At 50.1% G+C, this 22,014-nt stretch overlaps 3 protein-coding genes across 3 annotated transcripts; 1 reads left to right on the top strand and 2 right to left on the bottom strand.

Moving 5' to 3' along the window:
* Positions 1 to 41: 41 nt before the first annotated feature.
* On the top strand, positions 42 to 12,550 carry LOC127617000 (ankyrin repeat domain-containing protein 11-like). Its single transcript, XM_052088865.1, has 16 exons — positions 42 to 360; positions 797 to 969; positions 1,557 to 1,778; positions 2,008 to 2,144; positions 2,706 to 2,822; positions 3,215 to 3,300; positions 3,443 to 3,523; positions 3,623 to 3,893; positions 4,060 to 4,289; positions 4,420 to 7,146; positions 7,237 to 7,293; positions 7,668 to 7,841; positions 8,215 to 8,376; positions 8,567 to 8,665; positions 8,831 to 8,891; positions 12,447 to 12,550. Exons 2-16 carry the CDS (start codon positions 860 to 862, stop codon positions 12,461 to 12,463), a joined length of 4,551 nt encoding a protein of 1,516 aa, XP_051944825.1. The 5' UTR covers positions 42 to 360; positions 797 to 859; the 3' UTR covers positions 12,464 to 12,550.
* On the bottom strand, positions 12,516 to 19,190 carry LOC127616451 (plexin domain-containing protein 2-like). Its single transcript, XM_052088040.1, has 12 exons — positions 18,274 to 19,190; positions 16,976 to 17,178; positions 16,284 to 16,427; positions 15,954 to 16,212; positions 15,546 to 15,664; positions 15,382 to 15,481; positions 15,216 to 15,311; positions 15,048 to 15,129; positions 14,886 to 14,946; positions 14,325 to 14,436; positions 13,478 to 13,638; positions 12,516 to 13,249 (listed from the first exon to the last, which is right to left on the bottom strand). The coding sequence occupies exons 1-12, from the start codon at positions 18,353 to 18,355 to the stop codon at positions 13,034 to 13,036; spliced, it is 1,635 nt and encodes a 544-aa protein (XP_051944000.1). The 5' UTR covers positions 18,356 to 19,190; the 3' UTR covers positions 12,516 to 13,033.
* Positions 19,191 to 19,323: 133 nt separating this feature from the next.
* Positions 19,324 to 21,746, bottom strand: LOC127616464 (peptidyl-prolyl cis-trans isomerase Fkbp12-like). The gene is made up of 4 exons (XM_052088058.1): positions 21,584 to 21,746; positions 21,456 to 21,503; positions 20,505 to 20,617; positions 19,324 to 19,962 (listed from the first exon to the last, which is right to left on the bottom strand). The coding sequence occupies exons 1-4, from the start codon at positions 21,618 to 21,620 to the stop codon at positions 19,837 to 19,839; spliced, it is 324 nt and encodes a 107-aa protein (XP_051944018.1). The 5' UTR covers positions 21,621 to 21,746; the 3' UTR covers positions 19,324 to 19,836.
* Positions 21,747 to 22,014: the final 268 nt, after the last annotated feature.

Genomic DNA, 22,014 nt, shown 5'->3' with positions numbered 1-22,014 from the left:
GTTTCCTCGTTACGTTCAAGGAGACGCAATCAAGGAGTCGGGAAGGCGGGCGGACATAACGAGCGGCTGCTTACGTAAAAGACTCTCGTCTTCCCCTAAGATTTGTAGGCTGTGGCCGTTGACATCATCAGCGCATTCCTGCTATTTTATTGTGCAAAGGGATTTGGGCGCAGGAAGCTTATCCTCATTTTGTTTTTTTTTGTTCATAGGGCTTAGCCAAGTAGGGCGGTCCTGAAGTCGTACTGTGCTGCCAAACCTTCTCATAGGTGGAATAACGCTTGAGCCCTTTGCATGCTCATCGTGTCCAAAGAAGACTTGTGAAAAGCATTTGCCTTCTCCTCTGTTCTGAGCAGCACCTTGGTAAGTCCATGCGCCTTTGGCTTTGTTCAACTAAAAAATGGAATGAGATTTTTGTCACGTGCTTCGGACCCATTTGAGGATTTATAGAGCAGCGGTGGGGGGGATTTACAAATGGATTCCACAGCCGACTGGGAGACGCACTCATTTATTTGGAGCTCACTGTTGTGGTCAGAACATGAGCAACGGTGTTGTGAATGTCCCGCAGGCACAAGATCGTTGCGAGAACAAAGTCGACGCTACTGGAGAGAAAAGCCGAAAGTCCCACCCGACTTTGAACTTGGTCTTTGTTTTTTAAAAAAAACGATTGAGCGACAACGATCCTATTTTCTCAATTGCCGTTTCTTTTTTTTGTTTCTCAATGCATATCTTCATTTGATTTGGCCGTTGACACGCAGGTGAGACTTTTCCGACTTTTGGCTTCAGTTTTTCTTCTCAGGTTGTCAAGCTTTTCTTCTCTCGTTGAGATGACGACATCGGGCTGAGCAAAGGTCACGCAGCGATGGGCCGCAAGTTGGATCTGTCGGGCCTGAGCGACGACGAGGCCGAGCACGTGCTGCGGGTGGTGCGGCGCGACATGAGGCTGCGCAAGAAAGAGGAGGAGCGACTCGGGTGCCACTCCGCATAGATGGATCCTTTTTTTTTTTTTACTTGTGTCGGGCAAGGGACAAGTTTGAGTGAAATTTATCGTCCTCGTTTTCTTGTGCGTGCCCGCGGTGGAGTCACCAGACCTCTGCACAGAGGATTATGAAACAACAATCCCAAGTCTAAATCTGATCTCCGATTATGTTTTTGGTTTTGGGCTCCTTTTTCATTCCCGGCCTTGTAAAGATTAGGAAAGGGGCTCCAAAACGGGAAACCCTTTCCTGTTGTTTCCTCGCCACCGAGCGATCATACCGCGTGTCCGACCTTTACTCAAGGCCGCCCCCATGTGGCCATCTGACGCAATGCGCCTCCAAGTCTTTCGCTAACCGAAACATCCACCCGCTGGCAAGAAACCGCTTTGAAAGAACCCCATTCGATGGGATGATTTGTGATAGGCGAAGTCAATTGAGCGCAGCTCACCCGCCCCAAAAGCGCGCCCACTTGCTTAACTCCTAAAGCTGCGTCCCGAAACGAGATCATCAAATCAAAGAATTGTGACTCCCTCTCATGTTTTCCTTTCCAAATCCTCCCCGCGCCCCCTCCCTTCCCGGCAGCGAGCTGAGGCGGGCGCTGGACGAGGAGGGCAGTCGCTGCCTGCTGCTGTCACGCCAGCGCTACTTCAACCAGCGCTGCTGCATCCGCTGCTGCGCGCCCTTCGCCTTCCTGCTCAACCCCAAGCGGCGCTGTGGCGACTGCCTGTACAACGTGTGCAAGGCCTGCGGGCTCTACAGCCAGCCCCACAAAGCCTGGCTCTGCCGCGCCTGCCAGAAGAGCAGGTAAGCAAGCCACCACTCCGGTCACCGACCCCGTCGGCACGTGACCCCACGTTGCCCGAGGAATGGATTCAGATTCTAAAATTGAAAATCACAGGGGGCTCGGTACACGTCCTTGAGGAGAACCGGTGCCGAGTGTGATGGTGGAGGACAATGTTCCATTATGACTGGCGTACAGAGACATTGTGCCATCTTCTTTCTTTTCGAATTGGATGCGAATCTTTTGTTTTAGATTGTTGAAGCAACAGTCGCTGGATTGGTTCTACGCGCACGCCAAAGGACGCTTCAAGCGCTTCGGCAGCGCCAAAGTGCTGAAGACCATCTACGGGAGACACCTGGCCCAGCGCAGTCCGGTTTTGCAGCTCACAGGTACGCCTCTACTCGACGCCAAGGGTGGGGGTGGGAGTCACAAGGATTAAAATCACCTCACTTCAGCAGATTGGTAAAAAAAACACATGATGAAGACCTTGAAAGACAAACAACAGAAAAATCGGATATCAAATCACAATAACAATGTTGAGGGGGAAAAAAAAATCAGAATGAAATTCCTATTTTCCAAAAGGGTTGAGCCCACGAAGCAACACGCACGGCAGACGTGGCTTTGCGCAGTCCATTTCACGTGGCTTTGTTGGAGACCTCTTGCCCTCCCCAAACGCGATTGAGAGTGACCTGGCGTTCTCTTGGGACCCGGCGAGCGCTAATACCGCGCGCGCGCACCAGGCCGAGCGCTAATGCGCTTACGTCATGGCCAACGCACGCATTGTTGCATGAATGTGTGGACGTGACGCACTCAGCGCTCAAAGCTCAGTTGGAAGGGGAAGCTGTCTCGCTCACCACTCCTTCCCTCTTGCCAAGCGTGGCCCGCGGACGCAAACGCTCATTCTTATTCCTTTGCGAAAAGTTGAGGAAGTATATGTGCGTGTGTCGCAGAGGGAAGTACCCGCCAGGAGAGCATCTGCAATGAAGGCAGCGTCTGCGGCAGCGTCTGCGGCAGCGTCTGCGGCAGCGTCTGCGGCAGCGACGCCGCCTTCTACCAACAGAGCCAAGGTGACCACGGGCCAACGTTCATCGCCGTCATTTCAGCCATTGGCGTAGAGCGCTACTTACGAAACAAATCGCTTCTGGAACAAATGTCGTCACTAGAAAACGTTGTTCGGAGAGACATGTTTTTCTAATCCGTTCCAAGCCCTCCCCCCCCCAAAAAAAAATCCAGCAGACAGAAATGTTTTCTCAAGCATAAAAATGGATCCAAATATGGAAGCCGTTTGTCCATTGTGAGAGCAATAAAGCTTTTCTCCTCTTCAATTCCACACATTGCTCGCTGGATGAAATCGGGCAAAGCCAGCGGTCCACTGCCTTGGCGTGAAAATTCGTTGCTCTCCTTTCACGCTGCAGCGTGGTCACTTTATTTGTGTGTGTGTGTGTGTGTTGGCGCTCAGAGCGCAGCGCGGCGGAGACGCTGGCCGCGGCCTTGCGGGTGGCGCAGGAGGCCGTAGACGAGGCCATTTCCAACGCCGCCACTCAGGTGACTCTTCTTATCTCATCCAACGGATGCTCAATATCCTCGCCGCTTCCAATTTCAAACGCGCCCGCCGCTCTTTGTACGCTGACATTTGACTGTTTTTGACCCGAGATGACCTCATCGGTTTTTCTTTTTGTGTCATCAGGAGAATCCAAACGAAGGCCGTTACCTGCGTGAGCACCGAGGAGAGCTCATCGAGGAGCTGGCCAAAACAATCGTGCAAAAAGTAAGAGCCAAGATAGAAAATTCACCAAAGGCGGTATGAGGAGATGATTCCGTGCGTGGGAGCAGGAACACCGGCTGACGTTCCACCGGCGCATGTAAGATGGTCCCCAGGAGGAAGACCTCGGGCCAGATGAGCCACGAGTACGAGCGGGAGGGATCACCCGAGGGATCGCCCGAGGGATCGCCGGAGCGCGCCGCCCGCCGCCCCGGCCAAAGCTTTCCACGCCCGAAAAGCTTCTGGCTGGGCGACGAGCCCTCTCATTTGAAGCGGTCGCCATCTGCCTTCTCGCTGACGGACGACAACCGAGACGCCCGTCGGACGTCGCCTGAGGAAGGAGGATCGAGCGCGTCTCCGCGGATGGAAAGCGCCGGTACGTCGCCTTTGTTTTGATTGCATTCAAACATTCAAAGTGGGATTGCCGACGCCTTGTCCCACTTTGAATGTTCAAGTCCACTCGGGCGATGAGTTGAAATGCGCACATTGAAAGTTGCCGCCGGCTCATCTTGACGTTTGTCTCCGCGCGCGACCTTGACGAGGAGGCGCCTCCTCCGTGCTCAAGAGTCCGGATGGCAACTGGATCGCCCTGCGGAGCGTTCAGAGTCGAGTCCACGGCGCCTCGGAGAGAGACTCCGGGGAGCTTTCCGCCCACGAGGCCGCTCCGGATGAGGGCGGGGCCGCGAGCGAGGCGGCATCCGGGAAAGCTAAGCCGTGGCGCAAGAAGAGAAGAAGTCAAAGGAGAGCCACGCTCTCCGGACCTCTTTCCGCGGTGAGACAAAAATCAGCCCGGATCCCTTTTTGGGTTATCGCCGCACCGATCATGTTGGAGCGGTAAAGTTGAGCCATCGCCGAGTCGCTCGGGGTCCCAACAACTCACTCGCTCATCTTTTGGGGAACAGGATTCCGATGCCCGTCGCCGTTCTGCCAGCGATGTCGACGCTCCCGACGCGGCGACTCCTGATCCGCTCCGCCGGAACGTGGCCGGCGCTCAAGCGTCGGATGCCGCGCAAGCCTTCCAACGCGTCTCCGATTCTTGGCTCGGGGAGGAAGGCGACGGCGACGCGTCAGCCAGAGAAGCCGCCAGCCCAGACGATGAAACGGACGCGGACTCGGACGGAGCCGAGACGGAGGAGAACGGGAACGGCCGCGACCGGAGCGGCGACTCGAAGGCCGACTCGGCGGGAGGAAGAGTCCGCGATGAGGATGAGGAAGAGGAGGAAATGAAATGGAGGTTGTACAAGTTGGTGGCAAAGTCCAGGCTGGCCTACTTCTCGTCCACCGACGATGAACTCGACCGAGCGGGAAGGAGTGAGGAGGACCTTCGGGAAGAAACCCAAGGACTCGCGCGCCGACTCGGCCGGCTGGAGAAGGAAGTCCCACCCGCCGCCTTCTCCTCGGCGGAAGAGGAGCCGGACCGGATCGCGGACGAGGAGGCTCAAGAGGAAGGCGACGAAGAGGCGGCGGAGGCCAGGTTGTGCCGCTTGGCCGAGCAGGTGGGCGCCACTTGGTTTTCCTCCACCGAAGACGAGCTGGAGCGCGAGGAGGCGGCGCAGGAGGAGACGCTGCGCAGGCTGCGGCGCCAGCAGGCGGCGCGGGCCGCTCGGGTGCGCCATCTGGCCGGCCTGGTCAGCGCCGAGCAGTTCTCCTCCACCGAGGATGAGCTCGATCGCGTCGGCCAACTAAAGACCCCCGTGCCGGATCGGGGACAAAGTCCTTGGGAATCCGTGGGGGGGCGAGATCCGGGAGAGCCTCCGATGACCGAGCGCCTTTCAGATGGCGACGGGATGCCATCGGAAAAGGCGGCAGAGACCACGAGGAGACCGGAACCGCATCCGCCGCCGCTCCATGAAAAAGCCCAACGGGGAGAGGAAGGCGGCAGAAGGGAGAGCGCCGGCGAGGTCAACAAAATCGGCGCCGGCGCGTCCACATGGACACCGGAGGGTCTCCGCAAACGCGCTCGGGCCCAAGAGAGGGAAAAGGACGCAAAGATGGACGCGAAGGGGGGCAAAGATCCAAAGACCGATGAGCCCGGGAAAGACCAGGATTCCGCCACAAACGCTGAAAGGACACCAGACGCAACGGTGGACAAAAGGCGGGATGAGGAAAGAAGTGAGGGCGCAAAGAACACGGATGATGATGATGATTTGAAGTCAGACAGGGAGGAACGTGTGGACTCAAAGACAGACGAGGACAAGAAGGAGCACTTGAAGGATTTCGCCCACGTGAAGAAAGAGAACTCAAAGACTCATGAGAACGGGAACGCAAATGCAGACCAGACCAAAGGGGATGGCAACCGGGACGCAGAGAGCGCCGCGGAGAGAGAGGAGGAGACGCTGCAGGCAAACGAAGAAAGCGGCAAGACGGACGGGAGGAAAGAAGATGAAAAGACGGGAAAGAACGGGAGCGCCCGTGGAAATGCAGACAAACGCGGGAGCGAGGCCACCGGAGGCCTGAAAGAGGATCGCAATCGAGAAGAAAAGACCGGGAAAGAGAGGCCGGCGGACTCCAGAACAAAGCGGGAAAGGAATCAAGACACAAACGCGGACGAGGACGGCAAGAAAAATGCAACGACGGACGAGGGGACCAGTGGTGGCAGCAAAGAAGAAAGAAAGAAAAGGGACAGCGAGACGGAGCAGAGCCACGAGGACGATGGGCGCCACCGGGATGCAAAGACTCCTCGCGGTGCCAACCACGATCTGCTGACAAATGAGGAAAGTGACGAGGACGGCAAGAAGGACGGGCAGAGCGACGGGCAGAGCCACGGCCATCCGCAGACGGCTGATGAGAGCAAAGAGGAAGAAGGGAGAGAGGAGAACCAGCGGATCAAGACCGATGGAGAGACGCATCTACAGCCTGGCGCCGATGCTGCCAGAGACGCCCAAACGCAGGCCGCAAAAGAGGCCGCCGAGACGGACCCGGACTGGAACGGGGCGATTGAGGACCACGGGAAGCGGGGGGTCGACGCCAACAAGTGCGCCATCCAGGCGGCCCACCGCCAAAGTCACAAGGAGATGAAACGGCACGCGGAAGCCGAGAGTCCCAAGAGGACGGAAAAGGGGAGGAAAGAGCACTCGGAGGCAGGAAAGGAAGATACCAAGACGAAAGACCACGTGAAGAGCGATGGCGACCGCGGCGAGGAAGCCGAGGCGGACGAGGGCGGCAACAAGGAAGTACGGACCCACGCGGACAGCAATGAGCAAGTCCCCGAGGACATCCGCCGGAGCCGGGACGCCCAGACGGACCAGGAAAGAAAGCGGGACGCCGAGACGGAGCGGGGCCGCCGGAAGGATCCGCAGACGACCCGCCATCGGAACCAGGATCCCAAGGCGTGCGCCCGTCCCGGCGAGGACGCAAAGGCAGACCCAATCGGCAACGAGGACCGCGGCGATCAGACGGCATACGGCAGCGTACAGCAGCCCATGGATGCAAAACCGAGAAGTCCGCTTGAAGATGCCCACAGGCCGGCTGCGGAAGAAGGGCAGAAAAGCGCCGCTCCTGCGCTCGCCGCTCCTGCGCTCGCCGCTCCTGCGCTCGCCGCTGCGGCCGCCGGACAACGCGAACAACAAGTGGCGGCGGCGCCAAGAAGAAAACCCCCCGGCGCGCCCTTGCCGGAGGACACGGCAAATGTGAGCCCCCCTTCCACCCACCTGCCGCGTTCACTAAGGCTTGACTAACTTGTCATTCTTCCTCCCGCTTGCGCTTCCCGCATCCCGTAGGCGAGTGGCGCCCAAGCGTGCCGCGCGCCACGCCTCGCATCGAGCCTGCTGGAACAGGTGAGACGCAGCCATGGCCGCACGGCTTCTTTCTGGCCGTTAGTCTCCCGCTAGCAAGCGTTGTACAAACGGACAAACAAAGCCAAGTACACTGGCCTTTGTCCTCGTTGGGTTTGTGGGTGACCAAACAACATGATCGTTGTTTTTGGTTTTTCTTCTGGCTAAAAACGCCTTACCTAACATGGCCCGTTTTTTTTCAGTAAAAATCGCCTGACTGCACATTTTTTTTCGGTTAAAAAAAACACCTTACGATTCCAGTTTGCCCGTCCGTGCAACCAAACTGTATCGCTTTGCAAAAGCCAAATCATTTTCTGGAATGATTTTTTACCGCGACCTCACTTGTGTTTCTCGGCGTCCGTCACTCACGTGTGCAGAGGGACTCGGCGGCGTCCCTGCGCAGCCTCACAAGCGAGGTCCTGAAAGTTCTCAACGCCACAGAAGAGCTGCTCCAGGGGGCGCCGGCTCAACGACGTCCCCCCGCACTCTCTCTGCCTCCGGATGCCGACCCCGAGGAACTGGATCGCCGCTTCTCTGCGCTGGAAGAGAAGGTGCCTCGTCGTTTTCGTTGTCGTCTTCATTCTTGATAGTTGATGCGCCAGATTTGATCAGTGATTTCATTTCATTCATCAACTCGTCATAATCAGGATTAAAACATCATCCATTCAGTCTTTGGTTTTCATGACTGTCATCATTGGGAGAAAAAAAAAAGATGAGTGCTTGACAGATTTTACTTGTCACGGCAACAGATGGCATAGAACTAACTGTACCCACCAATTTTTTTTCCAATAAAATTTTTTGTTACTTTGGAAAAAATTGCAAACAAGAATGTGACTCTTGAGATTGCAAATGCCCGGCGGTGTGAAAGAGCGAAACGGTCCTTTCTTTAACGCTGGCAGGTACTTTCAAGGTAGTTCTCCGCAGGTGTACGTCGCGGCGGGCTCGGTGTACGGCGCCGAGGACGAGCTGGGCGCGCTGGAGGAGCGCGCCAGGGGCATCTCCGGCAGCACGTCTGACACCGAGCTCTTCTTCCTGGAGGAACGGGTTGCGTCGGCCGCCGCCCGGGTTCGCCAGTCCGAGCTGCAGGTCAGCGTTTGTCGTGGACCGGACCCCCGACCCCGACGTGAAGGAAGGCGGCGATTTGGCCGCAAACCTCATTTTTCTCTTTCGTTCATCTTTAGGGACTGTTGCTCGCTATGGCGCGCGTGTGTAAATGCCCGTGAATGCGCGCGCGTATCGCGGGGACGTCGTTTGAACCGAGTATGTTCCATCGCAGATCAGCGACATCTCCGCGAGGATCGCATCTCTGAGGAGCGCCGGACTGGATGTGGACCCGCAGTCCCGCTTCGCCAAGGCCAGGACCGTCCCGGTCATGGTAAGTAGTGGAAGTGCATTTTGCGGTGTCAGGCGCGCGCGCGTGTGACGCGACGCGACCCGCACGATATGATCGGCAAAAGACAAGACAAGATAAGATAAGATAAGATAAGATATCCTTTATTTGTCCCACAATGGGGAAATTTACACCACCTTGTCTCTCCAGCCTCTCACGCTGAGCTCGTCCAGACAGCTGAGGAGACGACTGCCTGCGCTCCCACGGCCGGGTGAGCGCAACGCAAACGACACTCCACTTGTGTACTTTCATTCATATCATGCGACCTCGCTTTGCCCCGAAACTCACATGCTGGAGACTTGTACTAGAAACTTTTGTAATCTACAGAGAAATAAAAGACCATGTATAGTAAGGCGTTTTTAGCCCCCAAAAAACGACCATGTTTAGTAAGGCGTTTTTAGTCCCCCAAAAAACGACCATGTATAGTAAGGCATTTTTAGCCCCCCAAAAAATGACCATGTATAGTAAGGCGTTTTTAGCCCCCCCAAAAAATGACCATGTATAGTAAGGCGTTTTTAGCAACGACCATGTATAGTAAGGCGTTTTTAGCCCCCCAAAAAATGACCATGTATAGTAAGGCGTTTTTAGCCCCCCAAAAACGACCATGTATAGTAAGGCGTTTTTAGCCCCCCAAAAAATGACCATGTATAGTAAGGCGTTTTTAGCCCCCAAAAAACGACCATGTATAGTAAGGCGTTTTTAGCCCCCCCAAAAAATGACCATGTATAGTAAGGCGTTTTTAGCCCCCCAAAAAATGACCATGTATAGTAAGGCGTTTTTAGCCCCCAAAAAACGACCATGTTTAGTAAGGTGTTTTTAGTCCCCCAAAAAACGACCATGTATAGTAAGGCATTTTTAGCCCCCCAAAAAATGACCATGTATAGTAAGGCGTTTTTAGCCCCCCCAAAAAATGACCATGTATAGTAAGGCGTTTTTAGCTGAAAAAAATGACCATGTATAGTAAGGCGTTTTTAGCCCCCAAAAAACGACCATGTATAGTAAGGCGTTTTTAGCTGAAGAAAAATGACCATGTATAGTAAGGCGTTTTTAGCGGAAAAAAACGACCTTGTATAGTAAGGCGTTTTTAGACGAAAAAAACCGACATAGTATAGTAAGGCGTTTTTAGCGGAAAAAAACGCCTTACTATACATGGTCGTTTTTTTTCAGCTAAAAACGCCTTACTATACATGGTCGTTTTTCTTCAGCTAAAAACGCCTTACTATACATGGTCGTTGCTAAAAACGCCTTACTATACATGGTCGTTGCTAAAAACGCCTTACTATACATGGTCGTTTTTCTTCAGCTAAAAACGCCTTACTATACATTGTCGTTTTTTTCAGCTAAAAACGCCTTACTATACATGGTCGTTGCTAAAAACGCCTTACTATACATGGTCGTTTTTCTTCAGCTAAAAACGCCTTACTATACAGGGTCGTTTTTTTCAGCTAGAAACGCCTTACTATACATGGTCGTTGCTAAAAACGCCTTACTATACATGGTCGTTTTTTGGGGGCTAAAAACGCCTTACTATACATGGTCGTTTTTTTCAGCTAAAAACGCCTTACTATACATGGTCGTTGCTAAAAACGCCTTACTATACATAGTCGTTTTTCTTCGCTAAAAACGCCTTACTATACATGGTCGTTGCTAAAAACGCCTTACTATACATGGTCGTTGCTAAAAACGCCTTACTATACATGGTCGTTTTTCTTCAGCTAAAAACGCCTTACTATACATTGTCGTTTTTCTTCAGCTAAAAATGCCTTACTATACTGGGTCGTTTTTTTCAGCTAGAAACGCCTTACTATACATGGTCGTTGCTAAAAACGCCTTACTATACATGGTCGTTTTTTGGGGGCTAAAAACGCCTTACTATACATGGTCGTTTTTTGGGGGCTAAAAACGCCTTACTATACATGGTCGTTTTTTTCAGCTAAAAACGCCTTACTATACATGGTCGTTTTTTGGGGGCTAAAAACGCCTTACTATACATGGTCGTTTTTTTCAGCTAAAAACGCCTTACTATACATGGTCGTTGCTAAAAACGCCTTACTATACATAGTCGTTTTTCTTCGCTAAAAACGCCTTACTATACATGGTCGTTGCTAAAAACGCCTTACTATACATGGTCGTTTTTTGGGGGCTAAAAACGCCTTACTATACATGGTCGTTTTTTGGGGGCTAAAAACGCCTTACTATACATGGTCGTTTTTTTCAGCTAAAAACGCCTTACTATACATGGTCGTTGCTAAAAACGCCTTACTATACATAGTCGTTTTTCTTCGCTAAAAACGCCTTACTATACATGGTCGTTGCTAAAAACGCCTTACTATACATGGTCGTCTTTCTTCAGCTAAAAACACCTTATTATACATGGTCGTTTTTCTTCAGCTAAAAACGCCTTATTATACATGGTCGTTGCTAAAAACGCCTTACTATACATGGTCGTTTTTCTTCAGCTAAAAACGCCTTATTATACATGGTCGTTGCTAAAAACGCCTTACTATACATGGTCGTTTTTTTCAGCTAAAAACGCCTTATTATACATGGTTGTTTTTTTCAGCTAAAAACGCCTTACTATACATGGTCGTTGCTAAAAACGCCTTACTATACATGGTCGTTTTTCTTCAGCTAAAAACGCCTTACTATACATGGTCGTTTTTTGGGGGCCAAAAACACCTTACTATACATGGTCGTTTTTTTCAGCTAAAAACGCCTTACTATACATGGTCGTTGCTAAAAACGCCTTACTATACATAGTCGTTTTTCTTCGCTAAAAACGCCTTACTATACATGGTCGTTGCTAAAAACGCCTTACTATACATGGTCGTTTTTTTCAGCTAAAAACGCCTTACTATACATGGTCGTTGCTAAAAACGCCTTACTATACATAGTCGTTTTTCTTCGCTAAAAACGCCTTACTATACATGGTCGTTTTTCTTCAGCTAAAAACGCCTTATTATACATGGTCGTTGCTAAAAACGCCTTACTATACATGGTCGTTGCTAAAAACGCCTTACTATACATGGTCGTTTTTCTTCAGCTAAAAACGCCTTACTATACATGGTCGTTTTTTGGGGGCCAAAAACACCTTACTATACATGGTCGTTTTTTTCAGCTAAAAACGCCTTACTATACATGGTCGTTGCTAAAAACGCCTTACTATACATAGTCGTTTTTCTTCGCTAAAAACGCCTTACTATACATGGTCGTTGCTAAAAACGCCTTACTATACATGGTCGTTTTTTTCAGCTAAAAACGCCTTACTATACATGGTCGTTGCTAAAAACGCCTTACTATACATAGTCGTTTTTCTTCGCTAAAAACGCCTTACTATACATGGTCGTTTTTCTTCAGCTAAAAACGCCTTATTATACATGGTCGTTGCTAAAAACGCCTTACTATACATGGTCGTTTTTTTCGGGCTAAAAACGCATTACTATACATAGTCGTTTTTTGGGCTAAAAATGCCTTACTATAATGGTCGTTTTTTGGGCTAAAAACGCCTTACTATACATGGTCGTTTTTTTCGGGCTAAAAACGCATTACTATACATGGTCGTTTATGGGCTAAAAACGCCTTATTATACATGGTTGTTTTTTTCAGCTAAAAATGCCTTACTATACATGGTGGTTTCTTTCGGCTAATTAGTAATGGGATAGTCTCCAGCAACTCCCCGCGACCCTGTTCAGGATAAGCCGTGTTGAAAATGAATGGAAGAATACAGCATCGTAATTATTTTTTTGTTTCTTTCAATATTTTTCAGAAGACAACAAAAGCTAATTTGAGGATCAACGAGTCGACGTGCCTTTTTTTTTTTTTTTTACAGATGCCTGCCTTTCTGCTACTTTTTTTTCGCGAGAAAGAAAAGACTTCAAAACAGAGCAAACATCTTCTTTTCAAGAACAATTTAATCACAGTCCAGTCTAGAAAAAAAGCGATGCATATTTCCCCCCCCCCATGCCGATATGTAATAGGTGTGACATATCCTAAGTGTAAAGTGGAATAATCAGTCGAAAATAAAGGCATGCTTGAAGATGAATGGCAGCAAAGCCCTTTTGAACCTTGCACACGGAAGGCGGACAAGGTGAGGAATTTTGTTTGCATTTTGGAAAAGAGGAAATGACACGGCTGGGTGAAGACATTCCATCATCGGAAAGAAGTTTCTCCGGGAGGGAACGCTGACACATAACAGCGATCTTGGCCAGAGAGTCGGTCTGTATTTGTCTTTGCAAATCACATTCAAGCAGTCCGGTGGCAAAGGCAAAGTCTGCATCCCAAAAAGTACTGGCGTTTCCTCGCGGAGGTATTCGATGATAAGAAAGCGCGGCATTCTGGGAGCGGTAGTCCCGGTTAAGCGCTCTCGCAGCAGAGGAAACGTTCCCTGGGGTCAGGCACCACGAAGCCCTCCTTCTGCTCGCTCTCTCGTCTGATATCCATGACCAACGACCGCTTGGGGTCGATGACCGCCGCGCCGTCCGCGTCCGCGCCCGGGGGCTCCACCTCGGCGTAAGAAGGGCGGCCTGAGCCGCGGCGGAACTTCATGGTGGGCCAACGGGCCGGACGCCGCTGCACACAAGCACATGGGAGGTGTTGAATTCAAACCGCGCCGGCGCCATTTGCAACCTCGGTGCCCAAACTCGCTTCTCCTGGACTTTCTGCCCAATTGCAATCAAATTAGGGCAAATCTAAAGGGAGACGCATTTCATCGACATGTCCGTCGACCGGCGCAAGCACACACACATGAGGAAGAACGTGTCGATCATCAAATGAAAGGAGCCGTTTAGTCGTACGGACCTCCATGAAGAAGAGGCCGGCGGTCGACGTGGGGCGATTGTACGCGTAGACGGACAGCAGGACGCCCGTCACCGTGACGACGGTGACCGCGGCGACCGCGACCGCACCCGCCAGTAGACCCGCCCGCTTCCTTTGGCCCGTGTCCCGGTCCTCGCCGCCCGCTGTGAGCACACGTTTGGAAAGGCATGGTTATGACCGACATTCCTCATCTGTGTGAAATGCCCATTTTGGCATCGTTGCCAAATGAGGGCATAACAGTTGTGATCAAGTGCGCCTTTTTCGCCAAACTAACGTCACATTGACGTGGCGATCATCAATAGCCTGTGTGGGGAGAGGGCCTCCTAAATGACTGCGCTCCACGTTGTGAGCCAAGCGCATGGCGGCCGCGTAGCCGCGCATACACAGAGGACACTATGCAGTATTTAACGTGGCGCCGTATACACTCAGCTATGTGCTAACAGCGTACTGGCAAATCGCTCGACAACCCCCCCACCCCAACTCACTCACGCACACACACACACACGTCTTAACGTGAACATATCATGGTGTGATGATGATGTCAGAGAGTAAGCCCTGTCACTGTGGGTGCTAACCCCCTGCCCCAAAAAAACAAACAAAAACTATTTTTTATTTTTGAAGTGTCGGGGGGAAAAAATGTGTCAATCTGCAGGTGCGGAACCACATGGACTGTGGTCCACTTTACGGAAGGTAAAAGTCCTCATAGCAGGTTGGAATAGTAGTGATGCTCTGGAAACGCTCGAGTTTGTTCCCTTGTATTCAGAAGCAAAGAAATGTTGGGTGGGGGGGGCTCTGAATTGAAAAAGTCAAATCAAATTGTGACACAGACCTGCAGGTTGGCTGGCGGAGGAAGAAGGGCCGCACGCGCCCTTCCCGCCACTCCCCGGCGTGGGCTGGCGCGACCGTGCGTCCAGGACGCTCAGGCAACGGAGATCTCGTCTCTGGAGGAGGCACAAATAAGGCTCAAATATTCAGAGCACTTCTTTTGACATCTTTCCCAGGATTTGGGGGGGGGGGGGGGGGCACACGCTTGAGCTTCTCCTCAAAGCGTATTCACCACCAAATTTGAAGTGGGCCCATTTATCGAGGGCGTTACGTCTACATACATTCTTGCTGCTGGAGGCTGTAAATTTCCCCAGTGTGGGACGAATAAAGGAGATCTTATCTTATCTTATCTTATCTTATCTTACCGCCGCGGTCGACAAAATGGGCAACAAAATACTTGCGCCTCGAGGACGATGTGGCGTTTGCGTAGCGTCTACCTCCGGCGCCGCATTTTCAAGTCTTGACGGGGCAACGGAGCGAGATTGTAAAGTGGGATGTTGGCAATTTTGCGCGGGGTCAAGTATTTTCCCCAAATCATCCGAGGTGTCAACTGGCGAACGCCAACCTGGTCCTGGCATCCGTGGTCCACCCAGTCTTGGCGCTTGCGGTCAAAGCCGCTGGAGCATCTGGAAGAAAAGAAAATCCCCGAGCCCCAAGAAAGGTTGACGCGGCCACGCGGATGGTGAGGATGCCGAGGCCGTGCGCCGCGTGCGCGTTTCCATCCGACCTCTGCAAGCGGGAGCACCAGCTGCAGTTGAAGCCAATCTGAGAAGTGACGCACGCAGCGCAGCCGGAGAACTGCAGGCACGCTGACGAGGAACCAATGCAAATGCAATTCATCTCCGTCAATCCGTTTTCACGCGGCATGATTTTCTGTGTCGTTGGCTCGACTTACTTGGGAGAGGGAGCATCTCTATCGTGGTGGCGTTGCAGATTTTCGACTTGACAATTTCCACCTTGTGATACTCATAAATGGTTCTCCGTCGCAAATCTGACAAATGGAAGACAATGTGAAGTGGATGGGTTTTTTTCTGGGGAGGGGGGGGGCGAGTCGTCCTCACTCGGGATCTGCTCGATCTTGTGAAGCACCACGAAAGCGTCCGACAGGCCCACTTTGACCGGGTGATTCTCACTGCCGATGTCTCTGATGTCAACAGGAATCTACAAGGGAGGGGCAAATGCTGCTTGGAAAAGAAACAAACTCAGTGATGAAGATGGCGCTGACCTCTCTGTAGGCGAAGACGATGCGTCCGTCGGCGTGCAGAGCAGCTTGGAAGGTGAACGTGCCCGATTGGAGCCGGTCCTGCAGGTGGAGGCGCCTCCACTGCACCACCAGGGCGGAACCTGGCACGGGGGCACCGCATAGCACAAGCAACAGATTTTAGAGCCAATACGGAAGACGGGGCTATCATTCCCCCCCCCCCCTCCTAAAACCGTATGACCGTATGAACACTGCATTAACACGGCAATCGTACACAAGTCATCCATACAAAAGAAAGGCGTTTAAAATGAGACGGTGCAAAGGATTTTCCATATCCCAAATGAAAATGACTGATTTTGTAATACATTTCCAAAACTAAAAGCCATTTGTGTCGGGTCGTCCATTGGAATGGTCAAGAAGCCGTCTTCTCACCGTTATCAAAGTAAAAGACGGAGGCGTCGGCGGCTAGGGCGGGGTCAAAGTGGGCCATGAGCGGCGCGATGTACTGGGTGGCCGTGAGCAGGCGGTGGACGAGCTCGCCGGTGTAAATGAAGCCTGTCCGGGGAAAGCGTACACTTCTTGGCACTCTTGGCAGAAGGCGCTTAGGGCGAGCATACTTGCCTGCGGGTGCCACGGTGACCTCCTTCAACATGTGACCGTAGAACGGAAAGTCAAAGGAAAGATTCACTCTCTGGAAGAGACGCACGTGTCAGCGTGTCAAAATGGCCGCGCCATTTCACCTGCCCGACGACCGCGTCGTACCTCGGCCCGGCAGCGCGTACCGGACAGGAAGCCGGAGGTCTTCCACCGCTCCCCCTTGGCCGGCTGCGCGTTGACCCACGCGTCTGCGGCCCCCGCGTCGCCGGGCCCCGTGATTTTAGACGTGTAGTACGCGTGATCCATGCTCTGGCCCAGATGTAGGAAATGAATCACGATCAACAAGTCTTTAATATTAACGTGCCATGGACGCCAATTCTTCGAAATTTGATACGCCACACAGGGAGGGGGGGGGGGGCTAACCTAACAAGTCATAGTGGAGGTTTCAACGAGGCGCTCTAAAGCGATCATGTTAGCCCAAAGCCGCGTTCCACGCGCTGACATGACTTTTTGCCGTTGTGGTGCTTTCACCTTTCTCACCATGATGCGCAGGCACTCTCGGGCGACAACGAGGCACTCTCGAGCGGCCGCGCCATCAATCTACTCCAACTCCTTTGACAGGGTAAACTAACGTTCTGTCCACTGGTCATTTAAGCGTTAGTGGCAAGCCATCATGCTATCCGCTACATGCTATTGGCATCCGCTTGGCCCAATTCATTTGTGTTTGCAATTTCATATCAAATGAATGTTCCTGCTGATATCGTACTGACGAGTCAGACACTTTCCTGTGTCACCATGAGCTCCATTTTCTGTTCTAAAGTCTTGCAGGCAAGGGTGGGGTGGGGGTGGGGTCTCACCACAATCTCCGTGGAGTTGTCGTGCCCCTCCTCCAACAGGTCCGATTCTTCCGGGCGGTGCCGGTCGCCGGAAAGGCCGCCGGGATCCGCGTCCCAGCCGGGGGGCTGTGACGCGGGCCTGGACGGCCACCTCTTCCCGCTCTCGTCACTCTCGGGGGGTCTGGGAGGGCTTTCCGTGACAGTTGATTGTGTCCGGCTCGAACCTGAGAGTGCAAACACAAGACATTACTGCGCTTTGTGTGCGTTTTACAAACGTAGCACAAACGTGATAGGTCTGGCCATTCGAAGCCTTGTCATGAACATTTTTGGGGAGTCAAGTCAGTTGCATCTACACATGAACGCACGTGATCCGTGAAAGCGTCACTCACGCGGAGGCCCACATGCTCCGCTCATGGCCATCACGCCGCTGCCGGTGACTCACTTTGCTCTTCGCAGACCGGGGTGAAGAAGGCAGACTGCGCGCATTCTTCACACCAGCAATGCGGAGCACCCGTGGGTGCTGCTGCACTAAATGCTAAATCATCAAAAGCTAAATCATTTGTGGCCATCCGGTGCTTGAATTGCACTGTGACGTGGAGGCTTGAAGGAAAACAGGATGCGTTATCGCGAAAAAAAAATAATTAAAAGTTGCATTTCATCATTTGCAGCCTTTTTATAGAGCGCGTATAATATAAGCAATCATGGTTAACGGTTTTGTGAGTTCAACTCATGTTTATGTATTTGCATATAATTTTAAATGGCCAGCCACACATTTGTTTTCTTCTAAAAAAATAAAAATTGAAAATTTGATACTGTACATCACCTATTGCCAGTTACAGAAATACAGTCTAAAAATAATGTAAAAAAAAACTTGAATTAAAAAAATGTGATTCTGTACAAGCTTAGACTAAGCATTTTTAAAATTAAACATAAATGACTGACTGATGAGGGGGTTTTCGTAGATATTTGCTAAAGTTTGAAAAAAGATGGCTTTTCATATTGAATATTTATAAAAACGAAGCTCAGTGTGTTTTTTATACGGCTAATAAATTGTTCACATTTGGAGTTTTGTACATTTCTACTCACACGCGAAAACAAAATTAATGTGTGTTACATTGAAGTATTTAAAATGTAAAGTTAACTTACCTTAATACAATTACACGCATTAGAGATGTGTTTTCAATAAATGCCCAAAAACAGCTAGATAAAGGACGACGACAAATACAATAAACGTTTTTTGGGGGTGCAATTGTTTTTCAAATCACATTAAAAAGTGTAACGTACGTGAAATATAAATGCTGAAGAGTTGTATAACTTACCAAAAGCAGATCTTGGCGGCATGGAATTGACTGGAAGCTGGAAAACGACCAGCAGTGCCATTACAACCCGAAGCGTCTTCATTCTGTTCTCTTAAACAAAGGTGAGTTGGGTTTTTTTTTTTCTTCAATGTCAAGTTGAAGTCCCGAACAAGAAAGACAATTTGGCAGCGACTTGTTTAAAATGTCAAGACCTCCAAACTGGCGGAAAACCAGCTGGCTGCCACCTTCATCGACACAAGTGACATGCAGGGCACCGTGAGGTCTAGCGCTTGACTTCATGAACGCTTGGAAATGGCAAAACCTGCTCACCCAAAAGTAGACCTTTGTCTGACTCTTGTAAAAAAAAACGGTGCTACGGAGCTACGTTTTCCGAATGGGGGTTAAAGACCTGATTAACAACGAAAAATCGAACGCAAGAGAACCTGTGTTGCCGTAAGCCGAAAGAGAAAACAAAATTCCCACGCGTTTCTGAAGGGAGCAACAGTTGAGTTTAGCTGTACTTTTACTTGTAGCCACTAGAAGGCAATGCAACACAATTTTTAAATGTTGAACAAAAGCAGGGAGGCATTTGAAGTTGATTAGGAGAAAAAGTTCATTTCATCAATTTGGAAAATGTACATTTTAAGAAAGGGTGGCGGGAGGATGCTTTAGGGTTACGTTTTAGTTCTTAAAAGTTGTATTTTTTAATATATAAGGGGGGAAAAGTCAATATATTGGAGTCACAAGAGAACGTTCTCATGAATGACAATGTGCCGTGGACAAAAAAAAAACCCTAAACGCATATTTTAGAAAAATAACACTTAGGAATAACAGTACATTTTACAAATACATTACAATTCTGTTTGCATACTCTATGGTGGTGGGGTTCGGGGGGCTGAATATGTTTGTCTTTTTTTTGGAAAAAGTATATTCCTTTGAAAAGTTTGTTAGTATGGTACTGTAAACCGGTAGTTTCCATTTTCAGAGAAAGTGTCCTGTCGTGTTCCGTGGTATATGCTGCTTTAATAATAATCATGTGTTTGGTGCTCAAGTACAGCAGACAGTTGATAATCAAATTCAATTTTTAATTATGGGGGGTGGGGGGGGGCAAACCTGTGGGCCATATGCAAACATCATGATCAACCTCTTCGGATTTCCTGAGGACAACAACGTAGGCATCCATACGGTGAACTCATTTTGAATGCAAGAACACAAGCATGGGACGACTTATAGCGGTTGCCTGCGCAGGAAACTAAATGCGCTAACAAAGACACCCGAGTGGCATTGATCTACGGCTAATCGATGGCACTGTGGAATGACATGAGCTGCTCTTGATACTGTAATTCTGTTCAGATGGGCACCTGAGTTTTAAGTCAATTTTAAATACAAACCCTGCTCCACTACATTATCCAGTTGACAAACAGAAGAATTGTTGGACGGTGCGCGTCAGATCATAAAGGGGGAGGAGAACATTGATGACTGTAAAGGCCCCTGACAGCATCTTCATTTGTGGCAGATGAGGTCGAAGTGAGGGAGGCGGGGCGGGGGTGGGGCTTGGGGATAAAATTATCACGAGAAAAACACTCAAACGTCAATGAGTTCCACATCGAAAAGCAGAGTGGCGTTGGCTGGGATGACGGGAGGGTGCCCCCTGCTGCCGTACGCATAGTCCGGCGTGCAGGTCAAGCGCGCCACCTGCCCCTTGCTCATCTGGAAAACAAAATGGTTGACGTTTGACATAACGGAGGAAATTGTCCTTGCGGACGCATTTCGCATTGAAGCCGGAGGAGTTGGGGTCATGAGAAACATATCGACTGAAACTCAAATCATGTGCAAATGGAACAAAAGATTTTCAAGACAGTGGTGCAGTATTGTGTTTCAACAAGGGAAAAAAGGCACTCCGTAGAAACACAGCACCTGAACTATTCCATTCAATGTTAGGAATTCAATCGCTTTTGCTGAAAAACATGATGAATACAGTGGCCACAGTAAACATTTGAATTCCACTCGACAAAGACCATTTTGTGGCTTTCAACTTTAGACCAGTAAACTGTTAATTCTTGTACATGATTTTGCCTGCGTTTTTTTATTTTTATTTTATGGTGTTGACATTTTCCTCTCCAAACTGAACTTTGCATGCTCTCCCTGTGCTTTGGTGGGTTTTCCATGGCTTCGTCCTACACCCCAAAGCTGTGTATTCCAGATTTGTTGAGGACGAGATCATTGAGAGACGGCCATTTGTTTTTCCTTACCTGAGCTACACCTTCATCCCAACCGCGAATGACCTGCCCAACGCCGATCTTAAAATTGAATGGCTTTCCTCGGTCCCGGGAGGAGTCAAACTTCTCGCCGTTTGTCAGCGTGCCTAGATCACAATGACGACAGCATTTCAATTATGTCAAGGTTTGCTATCGAAGACCCAATGTCCGCGGGTGATGCATTGCGGGTAATCCAAAGAGTTTAAGACACTTTCCATACAATTGCAGTGAATAATAGTGATTATTATCTGCATGAAAATAATAATTGTAATACAAGTCCATTGAAAATAAAACAGCAGTCATTTCTTAACCTGTTTCGATCAATCTTACCAAGTCAAAGTCAAACCATTTACTACTCATGCAGAACATTTGATTAAAAAAAAAAGGCGTTCTACAGATTTTGCCTCCACATTTAATTACTTTACTTCCTGATTTCAGTGTTCGCGCAGTCCGCCAGCATAGGGTGCACGCAAACTGTTTTGCCGTCACTATTTTGAGGAGGGAGTAAGCACCCAGCTCAAAGCGGCGTTTCGTATCCACCTTTCATTCTCGCCATTTCCTAAAATGGCGGGGTGAATGTGCGCATGCGCAGTAAGGCGGGTTTGCTTTCCGCGAGCTCGACGCGTTAGCTTGTCATTCATTTTAATACATTTAGACTGACGCAACAATAAAAAAGCGTATCGCTTAAAAGGAAGACTTACATCAAATGCTGAGCGCCTTGCCAAGTTTCATTACGAGACAATTCACAATCCTTTAGGATAGTAACAAAACGACGCACCGCTCGCTCGCAGCACTAAAATATTTCAATAAAATGCACAAATATTTGAGTAAAGTACATTTCGTGAGTCAGATACTGCCAGATACCGCGTGGCCTCATAGCAAGGGGGGCGTAAAAAAACGATTTTTCTTTCAGGGAGCGGAGGTGGGAAAACAATAGGAGCTCACCGACGTAGTGCACGGTGACGTTCTGGCCTTTCTTCGGAAAGTTCACGCCTGAAAAGAGAAAAACGGCCATTAATGTTTTCTTCCACCACATCAAGTGGAAGAAAATAGCCGATTAAACGTTATTTTACCGTCTCCTGGCTTTAAGACGTGAACGGTAACACCCATTTTCGCTAGAGTAACTGGGCCCTGTCTGTCACGTTCGCCGGGGCGGTGGTCGTGTGGGCTGACGCTTCCGGCGGATCTGCTCTTTCTGGCATCAACAACGCCCCCATGGGCACATGGGTGACATCTGTAGTCCGGAGTATGAATTACACCTGGATGCGTTCGTCCCAGAGGATCGAGATGACGAAACTGTGAAGGTGAACCGTCAGTGGCGGTATGGTTTCAGAAGAATTCGCCTACATAATGTAGGTAATTTAGGTAATGTAGGTAATTCAATTGCGCCGCAGTTTTGTTTTTCAGTTTTTCGAGGTATAAACCGACATTCAACCATGAAAACGTTGATTTGACTTCTAGTGCATACTTGAGATCCCCCCAAAAAGTGGCTTCAAGCTGTTTA

This window comes from Hippocampus zosterae, chromosome 15 (genome assembly GCF_025434085.1).
Source record: "Hippocampus zosterae strain Florida chromosome 15, ASM2543408v3, whole genome shotgun sequence".
NCBI lineage: Eukaryota > Metazoa > Chordata > Actinopteri > Syngnathiformes > Syngnathidae > Hippocampus > Hippocampus zosterae.
This window is presented reverse-complemented; position numbering and strand designations above follow the sequence as displayed.